Source organism: Amblyraja radiata, chromosome 18 (genome assembly GCF_010909765.2).
Source record: "Amblyraja radiata isolate CabotCenter1 chromosome 18, sAmbRad1.1.pri, whole genome shotgun sequence".
Lineage (NCBI taxonomy): Eukaryota > Metazoa > Chordata > Chondrichthyes > Rajiformes > Rajidae > Amblyraja > Amblyraja radiata.
Window position 1 is genome coordinate 46,394,069 of NC_045973.1, and position 13,603 is coordinate 46,407,671.

The following is a 13,603-nucleotide window of genomic DNA, read 5'->3' on the forward strand; positions in this document are numbered from 1 at the left end:
TTTGTAATAAAAGCTGAAAATTCTGGATATGTACAGCATCTTGGGCAGCAAGAGCAGAGAGAGAATTGGAGCTATGTTGCAAAAGATTATAGAAGAACTAGACAAGGTGAAAGTGGGAGCAAGATTGTTGGTTAAAAAGGGGGTGAAGTTTTCAAGTTCTGTATCCCAACAGGAAGTAGAACTGAATTGGCCAATATTATATCTGAGAAAGTATTGAATCTGAATACAACTTCAACAGGAGGCCAAAATTCAATTTTATCTGTTGCTCCCTCTGAAAGATTTGTCTATTACTATTCAAAGTAAGAAAAAAAAATCCTTTAACTTGAAAATTAAATAACATTCTCACAATAATAAGTTTATATTGTCATTCAAAATTCAGTAGTTGTATCTAAAAAATGTTGCTTTATCAAAAATGCAAGCAATTTAATTTCATTGGCTTCAGAATTCCTAATTTTGTTTAGCTGCAGAATAGGATACATGTAATTCTTGTATTAAATTCATCCTCAAATTTTCCCTGTTCAAGGTGCAATATTATTGGAAAGGATGAGAAAGTTTATCTGCTTTGGCAGAAGCATGACCCAAATTAACGAATAGACATTCACAAACCTTTTTCACCATCCTGCTGCATAATATTTCGGACCATCAAAATACATTACACAAGCAAAATGTTCTATTCTAGCAGGAAAGGCCAGTTCTGTATGTTGTAGCAATTTCCCCCATGATATTGTATTATCAAAATTATGCTCAATTTTGGATATAACAAATAAATTACTATACATTTGGTTCAGAACATTTCCATAATTGGCAGAGGTAAAGAAAATAGAATTACTCATCTGTATCCAAAAAATAACAAACGTAGATTATTATGTACTGTACCATTCAGCATTCAAGTACAAAAGTGATTACCTCTCTTTATTGGATTCCTCCAACTTGGTTTCATAGACTGTATGATCTTTTCTTGTCGGATCATAGTGCAGAGCAGAAACATCTCTGGGGAAAAATGTAACCTTTTACATCAAACGGAGTTTTGATTTTGAAAATAAGAGTATTTATCATGTTATCATATGAAAAAGAGTGCAAATAAAGTGCTGCATTTTGTAAAATAGCAATACACTATTTTCCCTTTGGTGTAAAGTTGTGTTAATTGTTTCCTTTGGAAAGCTGTCGGTTATTATTTTGTTGTGCAAAGTAGAATCTAACTTCAATGCAATCAGAAGGAGGGCTTTAAAGAGTCGAAATTAGTCACTCTAGACCTCCTAGCCATTTATAAAGCAGTTGGCCTTTACTTGTTGTTATCAACTATTAAAACATTTGTTAGTTGAGGAACAGATCTGCACTGGCAGTGCTTGCAACAAATGTTATTGTAGGCCTTATCTTTTTGTTTCAAGTTACTACTGGTCAGGACAGGCAGATTGTCACTAAGCTTTAACGTATATAGCAAATATACAATAAAATAATTAAAAGGTTCTTCCTTTATTAAAAATATGACCGGAAATAATTGGTTTATTGGTTAAATTCATGATCAGTGGTTAAAAAGTAATAATTTCACGCTGTGAACCGTTTCATACGTACATGAGTTAGTGTTATTGAATACATACTTAAAATATTTTAATTTTACTCGTTCTTTCTTGTCTTCAATCTTTTCAATGCCATCTTGAACAACACTTTTCAAGATATTCAGAGCTCTTCTTTTTTCTGCAACAAACTCATCTTCCTCAGCATTCTGGCTTCCAACAGTAACATCTGCAGATTCTTCTGCAAAAATAATTATAATCCTTATCTGTGTAATGCATATAGTGCATTTAAAATACAAGTAAGTTACTGCTTCAACTGGAAAGGCAATTTGGGTTGTTCAAAAAAACAAAGAGATAAAAGATAAATATTGCATCTCCTGAGGTTGCATAGGAAGAAGCCACCAATGAGGTCAACAACAAACCAAATCTCAGTGGAGACTTTGCTTAAACAAAGCTGTTCCATGGCATCAACTCAGAAACCACATAAATAGTATAAACAATTCTGAGGTGCTGCCCAAGAGTGAGACAGAAATATTGTAGAAAACCACCTACCTAATCACTCCTCCTATTCATTCCTCCCCTAAAATAAAGGTGAGACCCTCAACAAAATCAATAACTGCATGGAGTTAAAGTTAATGGTATGCATGAAAGAAACAAATTCACTATCATAAAAATCTACAGTATAAACAATATGCTTACCGAAGGTGAATAGATTTTGGAAGATAGCAAATTTAAGTGCCTTATTTATCTCACCTCAAACTAATAATTCAGAAGTTCAAAAGTTCTAGCAGTACAATTAGGCCATTCAGCCCATCGAGTCTACTCTGCCATTCAATCATGGCTGATCGCTGCCTCCTAATCCCATTTTCCTGCCTTCTCCCCATAACCCTTGACACCCGTTCTAATCAAGAATTTGTCTATCTTTGCCTTAAAAATATCCACTGATGGCCACCACAGCCCTTTGTAGCAATGAGTTACACAGATTAACCACCCTCTGACTAAAGAAGTTCCTCCTCGCCTCTTTTCTAAAAGAGCGCACTATAATTCTGAGGCTATGACCTCTGGTCCTAGACTCTCCCACCAGTGAAAATATCCTGAAGTTTGAAGTTGATGCTTTACATTATCTGATCCACTGGAAATCTGTTCTGCATTGTGAACAAATCAATTTTTTTGGAACATCTCAAATGTTCCCAGTTAACAGAATACAATTAGCTTTTCTCCCAGTTCTCAATAATTCTCACTAGTCTTCCTTTTGACCCTCAAGTCATTAACCTGAATATTTTACTTTCTCCCACAGAGAATGAAGGGGAAAAAAGTGCATTTATGGGATGCATATTCCAGAATCAGGTTGTTTGAAATTGCTTCACAATGTAGTCATGTCAGTAAGGTAGGGAAAATGACAATTAACCACAGCAATATCCCAAATCAATATGAGACAGCTGACAACATTATCTGAAGAAGGGTTTCGGCCCGAAACGTCGCCTATTTCCTTCGCTCCATAGATGCTGCTGCACCCGCTGAGTTTCCCCAGCAATTTTGTGTACCTTCGATATTCCAGCATCTGCAGTTCCCTTTTAAACATTATCTTTTTGGTGGTCAAATGGGGAATAGGGTCAAAACTCCACCATTAATTTCCAAAATGGCTCTAAAGATTACACCTTTCATCTCCTTTTCATCTCTAGCCTTTGTCACTAACTCCAACTTTCTGTTAATTAACTAACCCCGCCCCCCCTCCACCAGTATACAGCTATCACTTGCCCCAACTACAATCAGACTGAAGAAAGATCCTAACATGAAATGTTGCTTATCCATTCCCTCCAGTTATTCCAGCACTTTGTGCTTTTTTCTAAAGATTACATGACTTTCTGGAGCATTTCAGAAGGAAAGCTGGCCAGGAATATAAAGATGGACAGTAAAAGCTTCTTTAGATATGTTAAGGGAAAAAGAGTAGAAAAGTCAAATGTGGGTCCCTTGAAGGCAGACACGGGTGAAATTATTATGGGCAACAAGGAAATGGCAGAAGAGTTGAATAGGTACTTCGGATCTGTCTTTACTAAGAAAGACACAAACAATCTCCCAGATGTACTGGAGGACAGAGGATCTAAGGGGGTAGAGGAACTGAAATAAATTTTCTTTAGGCGAGAAATAGTATTGGGTAGGCTAATGGGACTGAAGGATGATAAATCCCCTGGGCCTTATGGTCTGCATCCCAGGGTCCTCAGGGAAGTGGCTCTAGAAATAGTGGAGGCATTGGTGATCATTTTCCAATGTTCAATAGATTCAGGATCAGTCCCTGTGGATTGGAGGATAGCTAATGTTATCCCACTTTTCAAGAAAGGAGCGCGAGAGAAAACGGGGAATTACAGACCAGTTAGCCTGACTTTGGTGGTGGGAAAGATGCTGGAGTCAATTATTAAAGACGTAATAATGGGGCATTTGGATAGTAGTAAAAGGATTAGTCCAAGTCAACATGGATTTATGAAAGGGAAATCAAGCTTGACTAATCTTCTGGAATTTTATGAGGATATGACAAGTAAAATGGATGAAGGGGTGCCAGTGGATGTAGTGTATCTAGACTTTCAGAAAGCCTTTGATAAGGTCCCGCACGGGAGACTGGTGACTAAAATTAGAGTACATGGTATTGGGGGTAGGGTGTTGACATGGATAGAAAATTGGTTGGCTGACCGGAAGCAAAGAGTAGGAGTGAACGGGTCATTTTCAGAATGGCAGGCGGTGGCGAGTGGAGTGCCGCAAGGCTCGGTGTTGGGGCCGCAACTGTTTACCATATATATTAATGATTTGGAAGAGGGAATTAGGAGCAACACTAGCAAGTTTGCGGATGACACAAAGCTGGGTGGCAGTGTGAACTGTGAAGAGGATGTTAGGAGGTTGCAGGGTGACCTGGACAGGTTGAGTGAGTGGGCAGATGCGTGGCAGATGCAGTATAATATAGATAAATGTGAGGTTATCCACTTTGGCGGCAAAAAACAAGGGGGAAGATTATTATCTCAATGGGGTTAGGTTAGGTAAGGGGGAGGTGCAGCGAGACCTGGGCGTCCTTGTACACCGATCACTAGAAGTTGGCTTACAGGTACAGCAGGCAGTGAAGAAAGCTAATGGAATGTTGGCCTTCATAACAAGAGGATTTCAGTATAGGAGTAAAGAAGTTCTTCTGCAGTTGTATAGGGCTCTGGTGAGACCACACCTGGAGTATTGTGTACAGTTTTGGTCTCCTAATTTGAGGAAGGACATCCTTGTGATTGAGGCAGTGCAGCGTAGGTTCACGAGATTGATCCCTGGGATGGCGGGACTGTCATATGAGGAAAGATTGAAAAGACTAGGCTTATATTCACTGGAGTTTAGAAGGATGAGGGGGCGATCTTATAGAAACATATAAAATTATAAAAGGACTGGACAAGCTAGATGCAGGAAAATGTTCCCAATGTTGGGCGAGTCCAGAACCAGGGGCCACAGTCTTAGAATAAAGGGGAGGTCATTTAAGACTGAGGTGAGAAAAAACTTTTTCACCCAGAGAGTTGTGAATTTATGGAATTCCCTGCCACAGAGGGCAGTGGAGGCCAAGTCACTGGATGGATTTAAGAGAGTTAGATAGAGCTCTAGGGGCTAGTGGAGTCAAGGGGTATGGGGAGAAGTTAGGCACGGGTTATTGATAGGGGATGTATGATATCCCAACAATCCCAGCCATGATCAAAATGAATGGCGGTGCTGGCTCGAAGGGCCGAATGGCCTCCTCCTGCACCTGTTTTCTATGTTTCTATGGCTTGAGCAGAGAGCACTACCACAGAGCAGAAGTGACACAGGCAGGTTAAAAAAAAGACAATCTAAGCTATGGGAGAACTTTTAAGGAATAGTCCAGATGCTTGTTTCACACACCCTCTTTAACTTTTCACTGGACTCAATTTAAAAGGGTTGGCTTTGGCTAAAACTACCTCCGATGTCTTCGGAACTGGTACACTTAAACTCGATTGATGTAAAAATAGTCCAATTAATGCAAAAACATTGCTGAACTTGATGGATGCTAAACAGTCAAAAAGTAAAGTAGAAACAGCCAACAGAGTATAGAGCATAGAATTTTATAACAGCTACCCATGTTTTCTTCTTCACTTTCCAAAAATCGTTCATCCATGCGAAACCTTTCATCTGTACCAAATCGTGATTGTAAGAACAAGAGCTGCAGAATAAAAAGAGAATAAATAACATTTAAAAGTAAATGATGTTCCTCAAATTACTTAGGTTTATTATTGTCATGTGTACTAAGGTACACTGAAAAGCTTTGTTTTGCATGCTATCCAAACAGATCAGATATACTTAAATACAACCAAGTCAACTCCAAGTACAATAGATAGAGCAAAGAGGAAGATACAGAGTGCAGAATATCATTTTTAGTATCGTAGTCCATCCATTCCAGAGACAAAGTCCAATGTCCCCAATGTGGTAGTGAATCAGACAGTACCTAGCTTATGGAAAAACCATTCATAAATCTGACAACAGCAGCAAAAAAGCTGATCCTGAGTCTAGTGGTGCGTGCCTGCATCTTTCTGTACTTTCTACTGGAGCAGGGAGAAGAAGGATCGCCTGGGATGGGACAAGACATTGATTATGTTGGGTGGTTGTCTGAGGCAGCGTGAAGTGCAGATGAAGTCCTGCAGAACCAGCAGGATGCTACACAGCTTCTTCCCACAGGCAATAAAACTGGTTAAAGGACTGTGTCCCCTCCCCATATATCATACACCAACACATCTAACCTCGCCCATACTTTGATAGCTAGACACCTGTCAAAGCAAAGCCACTGTTCGGTCTGAATGTCTGTTTTTAGTTCTATTTTTAGGTATATTTTAGATATGTTAATTTTAAAGTTGTATGTATTTATTCTGCTTTTATTAACTGCACTGACAGGAAATGATTGAGAAACAAATTTTCGTTTCTTCTGTGTATGTAAGTACTCAGTGAAAATGACATTAAAGTAAATACTGAATACTGAAAGTCAAGGGTGCAAAGTCTGGTCTGTGTGATGGACTGGGCTACATTTACAAATCTCTACAATATCTTGCAGTCTTTGGCAGAGCTATTTCCAAACCAAGCTGTGATGCTACTCGACAGTATGCTTCTGTGGAACTTTGAATGAACCATTGGAGACATGCCAAATTTTCTCAGTCTCCTTAGGAAGTAGAGGCGTTGGTGTGCCTTCCTGACTGTCACATCAATGTGGTTGGTTCACGACAGATCATTGGTAATATTAACTCCAAGAAACTTGAAGATCTCAATCATTTCTCAATCAATGTGGTATAAACTTATAGAAAATGCAAGCAAAAATCGCTTAAAACATTAAATGAAGAGCTTCAAATTTGATTGCCATTTCATTTCAATTGACTTGCTCTATCCTCCAACAGTATAAAATGCACTGAATGAAGGTCATGGTAAGGGAAATGTAAATGGATAAATATTTAGCTATCTAGACAATTAAATTATTTATGTAATTAACAAGGTTATCAGTTTCTTGTCAATTAAATAAACAGAATTACGATTATATTTAGGTGTAAAGAAGACAAACTGTTCATTTGGGTTAGGCTATGGTGATGGATATGCCATTAAATCAAAACTAAACAAATTGGGGAGCATTAATTTATTCTTCACATAAACTGATGATAGTAATTGCACAAAATATTTTACTCCCGAGCATTATGGAATCCAAAAAAAGTCTCCAAAACATTTGTGCGAAATCTCTTGAATTGGATTTCTTACCTTCTGACCAGCTTTTCCTTCAAATTGAGGTTTGATTTTGAATCTTTCATCATAATCATCATTGTCATCTTCTTCCTCTTCGTCTTCACTATCAAATAAGTTCCCAACGGTTCTAGTTTTGAAATCCTAATGGCAATGCAGAAGAAATTGAAATCCTTTTAGTTTGGAATAAATTTGATATATTGACTTTTGAAAGTTTGAAGAGGTAATGTCTGCATTCAGAGATAATGTGGTTAAAGAGACAAGGAAAGTTCAGACAGTTAAAAGAGAACAATTAGGTCCAGAATCCTTCAACATAAAATTGTTAGAAATAAAATTTCCCATTATTATCTAATTCTGTTGGTTTACGTGTGGATTCTGGGCAAAGACCGAATATAATTGACTGTAATGGGCTGCAAGGTTGGACATATTAAGCACGACACAGAAGAGTGGCTGGAAATCCCTGAGATAGTACAGCAACAGTAGGACCAGCAACTCAATGAGGGGGAAAAAAAGGAGACTTAAGATTGCATTTCTGTCAGAAAGACAATCAATGTCAGATTCAACTCAGAATCCACAGTTGAGATGATGAAAGATTTAATTGTTGGGAAAATTGAAGAAGTTGGCCAGGGCAACTCCATGTTTCTACAGAAAGGTCATGTTCAGGAATATTAGACAAGGACTAATCTTATTGTCTGTGATACAGCTTAACTAAAATTAAAATCAATGTTTACTATTTGGATTCCATGAATTAGCCACTTTAATGAGGTTCAGATGGAGCTTTATCTTTATTCGCCAAGGTTTTAACAACAGACAATTTCTGATCTAACCACTAATATTCCTCTACCCTTTCTAAGGTAGCATTCTGTGTCCAACTCTAACTTTAAAGAATTGCATTTCAAAAATTCCAACTGCCAAGTTCTTAGCCTTCCAGTTATAAAAAACGTCAAAAGCCACAGATCTCTTCAACTAATTCTTTACTCCCATCTTTGAGATCCAAGTTCCCAGAAAAGCCTTCATTCCCTCTTCCCCCTCTTCCCCCAATCACCCTAGACTTGATTTCCATCTTCATTGTTTCCGAGGACTGCAATCTGAAATAAAAGTGCTTTTAGCATCCACCTGGTCGGAGAGGCTGCCTTCCTCCGAGCAGCACCTTCGACCCGTCCTCGCGGCCTACCAGCGGGTCCTGGAGCGACGTTTCCTGAGGGGACCTGGCCAGAACCTCGGCTTTGGCGGCGGCACAGCGCTATCGCGGAGCGGGCGATGCCTTGCCTGAGTCGCCGCGCTGGGACCGCCGATAAAAACATCGTGGAGCCGCGGTTCTGTGGAGCGGCCAGCTGCGGCGCTGAACTTTACATCACGGAGCCTGGGATCTCTCGCCGAGATCGCCAGTGTGTGAAGCTCCATCCCGCGCGGTCTGTTGGCTTGGAAGCCGCGGTCTCCGGTAAGAAGGCGGCCGTTCCTGGCACCCCAAGCCGCTGAGGGTTCTCCCGACGCCGGAGTACCATCACCCGGCCAGAACGGCCGGGAACATCGGGCCCCGTAACGGCGACTGTGGAGGCCTCAATAGGTCGGACCCTGGGTGGATAAGAGGATGAGGACTGGACTTTGTGCCTTCCCCCACAGTGGGAACCACTGTGGGGTGATGTTTTTATGTTTTAATGTTAAACTTCTTGAATACTATGTTGTATTTTTATTAGTGTGCTGCAAGGACATCTGAATTTCCCCTGAATAAGGGGATTAATAAAGTATTTATTATTATTATTATTATATTACTTGTAGAAAATGTCACCTAATTGTTTGGTGATACAGATTGCTCGTATTCAAAGAAACCATCAAGCTCAAATCTCTCCAACGGGTAAAGGTTCAGTTAGGCAATTTTAGAATTTTATTACTTCGGAGTCACGTGAGTGACTACGTGAAGAACCCCGCTAGGACGCATGAGTGGCATATCGCTACACGCATTGCAACGAGTCACAGCAGAGGGAACGAAGTTCCCCTTAGCGGCAGAATTTCAAATGCTGGGAACAGCAGGTAAGGAGACTCTGCGTTCTTTCCACTTACTTTATCACAGGTGGAGGCATGTTCAGATCCAAGAGAAACAAGAAGGCTGCGAAAAAGCTGGCGGGGGAGAACCGCGGAGTTGCGGGCAGCCAGCAGCAGCCAACGGCACACCAATCTCCCGTAATGGGAACAGCTGTACCCGACTTCGCTCCCGCATCGGCCAAATCAACACCACGGCCGGGCAGTAAAGCGAAGCAAAAAACTGAGAGTTGTTGACTCTGATGAGTCCGACTTTGAACAGCAGCGAGCGGCCAGTGCCCGTGAGGATTGGGGCCGGTTGGAGCGGCTTCAGGAGCAGCCGCGAGCGGCCAGTACCCGAGAGCATTGGAGCCGGTTGGAGCGGCTTGAGGACCAGGAGCAGCCGCGAGCGGCCAGTGCCCGAGAGCATTGGAGCCGGTTGGAGCGGCTGTTGGAGCAAATACTCCAAAGTGGCAGGCTCCGGGGGATGGAGACTAGTCACAGTGGGCAGCTAGTAAGTCCTACAGCAGTACCTCTTGTAGGGCTGCACAGTGTTTCTCCCTCATCAGAGGGGAGTATGGGGGGTCAATTCTGGGCTGACCCTGAAGAGGGGTGTGCAGAACATACTCCTAGTGTGCATGGGGTGCAAGAAAACCTATTGGATATGGTGTCCCAGTTCATTCAACCCGACCAAACTGGCCAAAACCTGGAACCTAAAATAGCTGCAAGTATCGACTACATGTCATTCAATCAGCTACAAGGACAGGCATTACTGGACACCACAGCAAGGCACTTACCACCAGGGAACTGCAAATCACTGAATGTTCCCAGTGTCAACCAGTGTATTTGGAAACATGTCGGAGCATCAATCAGAGCCAGGGACTTGAAACTACTAAAAGTTCTGAAAGTCCTAACAGCGGGAATTACGGCTTTCGCCCGCACAATCAACGAAAAAGACATGACACAAGATCACCAGGATGCACTGGTTTTATTTTGCAACTCCCAATACGAGTTAAATAGTATTAGGAAGAGTGCCATCCAACCGGTGCAAACCTGGAACCTCCAAACCACCAATATTACTATTTGGAGGTGACTTATCCAAACAGGTAAAAGAACTTAACGAAGAGGCTAAACCCTGGGGTTCATTAAAGCAACGTCTAAAAACTACTTCGGCCAGAAACATCACCCCTACGCACCCACCAGTCGGACAAGACAAACTGGTGAAAGCTCGAAGGCCAGGTACACTCAACATCGGTCTTTTTTAGGCCATGGCCCAGACCGGCCTCCCTGGAAAATGCGCAAACCCTCAACACAGCGGTGGAGGGTCAGAGCGGTGAGGGCTTGGGTCGGGCACGGGGCTTGTTCTCGCGGAGACCCAGGACCGTTGGAGACAGCGGTGGAGGGTCAGAGCGGTGAGGGCTTGGGTCGGGCACGGGGCTTGTTCTCGCGGAGACCCAGGACCGTTGGAGACAGCGGTGGAGGGTCAGAGCGGTGAGGGCTTGGGTCGGGCACGGGGCTTGTTCTCGCGGAGACCCAGGACCGTTGGAGACAGCGGTGGAGGGTCAGAGCGGTGAGGGCTTGGGTCGGGCACGGGGCTTGTTCTCGCGGAGACCCAGGACCGTTGGAGACAGCGGTGGAGGGTCAGAGCGGTGAGGGCTTGGGTCGGGCACGGGGCTTGTTCTCGCGGAGACCCAGGACCGTTGGAGACAGCGGTGGAGGGTCAGAGCGGTGAGGGCTTGGGTCGGGCACGGGGCTTGTTCTCGCGGAGACCCAGGACCGTTGGAGACAGCGGTGGAGGGTCAGAGCGGTGAGGGCTTGGGTCGGGCACGGGGCTTGTTCTCGCGGAGACCCAGGACCGTTGGAGACAGCGGTGGAGGGTCAGAGCGGTGAGGGCTTGGGTCGGGCACGGGGCTTGTTCTCGCGGAGACCCAGGACCGTTGGAGACAGCGGTGGAGGGTCAGAGCGGTGAGGGCTTGGGTCGGGCACGGGGCTTGTTCTCGCGGAGACCCAGGACCGTTGGAGACAGCGGTGGAGGGTCAGAGCGGTGAGGGCTTGGGTCGGGCACGGGGCTTGTTCTCGCGGAGACCCAGGACCGTTGGAGACAGCGGTGGAGGGTCAGAGCGGTGAGGGCTTGGGTCGGGCACGGGGCTTGTTCTCGCGGAGACCCAGGACCGTTGGAGACAGCGGTGGAGGGTCAGAGCTTACCAAATCCCGTAACGTTCCACACTCCATAGGGAGGGTTTCTGGGGAAGCCGCTGATTGGTGGGAGCAGACTAGAGGAAGCAGCTGATTGGGTGCAACCTCAGGTTAGCATTTCTGCTTTTTGGTTAAAGGTACAGTGATTTAGTAAGGGTACAGTGAGCTAAGGGGGGCTAGGGAAGCGGAAAATCAAAATGTGACAGGAGGATCCAGAATGTGTGAAGATAAAGCTCTAGATGTAAAAGGGGCAAAAACGGAAAGGAAGGGTAGTAAAAATCATCTGAAAGTGCTTTATCTAAATGCGCTGTACACGGTATTAGTGAGACCACATTTGGAATACTGTGTACAGTTCTGGGGTCCATACTTAAGAAAGGATGTACTAGCCCTGGAGGCAGTGCAGCGAAGGTTTACAAGATTAATTCCTGCAATGAGGGGATTGACATATGAGGAAAGGTTAAGTAAGCTGGGACTCTACTCTTTGGAGTTTAGAGGAATGAGAGGCGATCTCATTGAAACGTATAAGATCGTGAGGGGCCTTGATCGGGTGGATGGACCGAGGATGTTCCCAATGATCGGGGAGGCTAGAACTAGGGGACATAGTTGCAGAGTGAGGGGGGGCTCTTTTGGAGCTGAGATGAGGAGGAACTTCTTCACCCGGAGGGTGGTTAGTTTGTGGAATTCACTGCCCCAGGGAGCAGTGGAAGCAGTAACGTTAAATTTATTTAAGTCAAAAATAGATGGTTTTTTAGCTGCCAAGGGGATAAGGGGCTACGGGGAGAGGGCAGGGATATGGACCTAGGTATGGTTAGTATAGTAGACCTGAGTGATCTCCTGGACAAGTGTCGATCGCCTGGATTGGGGTCGGGGAGGAATTTCCCGGATTTTTTTCCCGAATTGGACCTGGGTTTTTATCCGGTTTTTTGCCTCCCCCAGGAGATCACGCGGTTCTTGGGGTGGAGAGGGGTGATAGCGGTATAGAGGGGAGGGTAGTGTCTTGTGTTCTGTGTCTTGTGTCTACTGTTTGTGGGTAAGTGTGTCTGTTTAGTGTTCAGCCATGAGTGAATGGCGGTGCGGGCTCGACGGACCTGATGGTCTACTCTCGCACCTACTTTCTATGATTCTATGATTCTATGAACACCGACCCAACTACAGACCCAGGCACCGGTGCCGCAACGTCCACGGTGGATACCGAAAAAGTAATAAACCTACCACTGGTAACCATGGAGGTAGGTGGGTCTGGTTCCTTACGAATTGAAGGGAGCATGGAGGTTGGTGGGAGATTACACTTCTATCTGGATGCATGGAATAAGTTAACTACCGACACTTATATTTTAAACAGTATCCAGGGTTATACCATGGAATTTATACAAAAACATAACCCTCCAGTTCAGCATGTACCGAACCGAATGTTCGTGCTTACAGGCAAAGAAAAATCAAAAGCACACGCTGAACTACAGCGGCTTTATAAAAAAGGAGTAATTGAGAAAACCCAACACGAATCACAGGAATTCGTGTCCAATGGAAACCTTTGTTACTACTAAGCAATTGATTTCCTAAGGTTACTACATGACAAGCATCGATTTAAAAGATGCTTACTATACAGTACCCATCAGAGGTGACCACAGATGTTATTTAAAATTCAACTGGATGGGTCAGCACTGGCAGTACAGGGCACTACCTAATGAACTAACATCAGCCCTCAGGCTGAATTTCACTAAAAAATTTGAAACCAGCCCTAGCGTTTCTGCGGAAACAAAAGCACATGGTAATGGCATATCTAGATGACATACTTATTGTGGGCAAAACTTTGGAATTGGCTAAACAAACGGTAACAGCCACAAAACAATTATTTGAAAAAACTGGGGTTTATCATCCATCCAGTTAAATCTAAATTAATGCCTTCAACCACAATGGATTATCTGGGGTTCACCATTAACTCAGTTCACATGTCAGTGACTTTGCCGAAAGGAAAGGTTACAGCCTTAATAGAGGCTTGCAGCAAAATCATTGACATCACTAAACCATCCATCAGACTGGTAGCATGAATAATTGGCAAAATAGTAGCTGCGTTTCCAGCCACACAATTCGGACCTTTACATTATCGAAATTTACAGAGGGCTAAAATA

General features: G+C 43.5%; 1 protein-coding gene across 3 annotated transcripts in view; it reads right to left on the minus strand.

The window, feature by feature from the left end:
• nol8 (nucleolar protein 8) overlaps nucleotides 1-13,603 on the minus strand; it is a 56,160-nt gene that overhangs the window by 24,326 nt on the left and 18,231 nt on the right. For all 3 annotated transcript variants that reach the window (XM_033037265.1, XM_033037263.1, XM_033037264.1), the window contains 4 exons: nucleotides 7,278-7,403; nucleotides 5,622-5,706; nucleotides 1,599-1,755; nucleotides 907-990 (listed from right to left, as the gene is read on the minus strand). In XM_033037265.1, coding sequence (XP_032893156.1) covers nucleotides 907-990; nucleotides 1,599-1,755; nucleotides 5,622-5,706; nucleotides 7,278-7,403 — 452 coding nt within the window. The remainder of the gene's footprint in view (nucleotides 1-906; nucleotides 991-1,598; nucleotides 1,756-5,621; nucleotides 5,707-7,277; nucleotides 7,404-13,603) is intronic.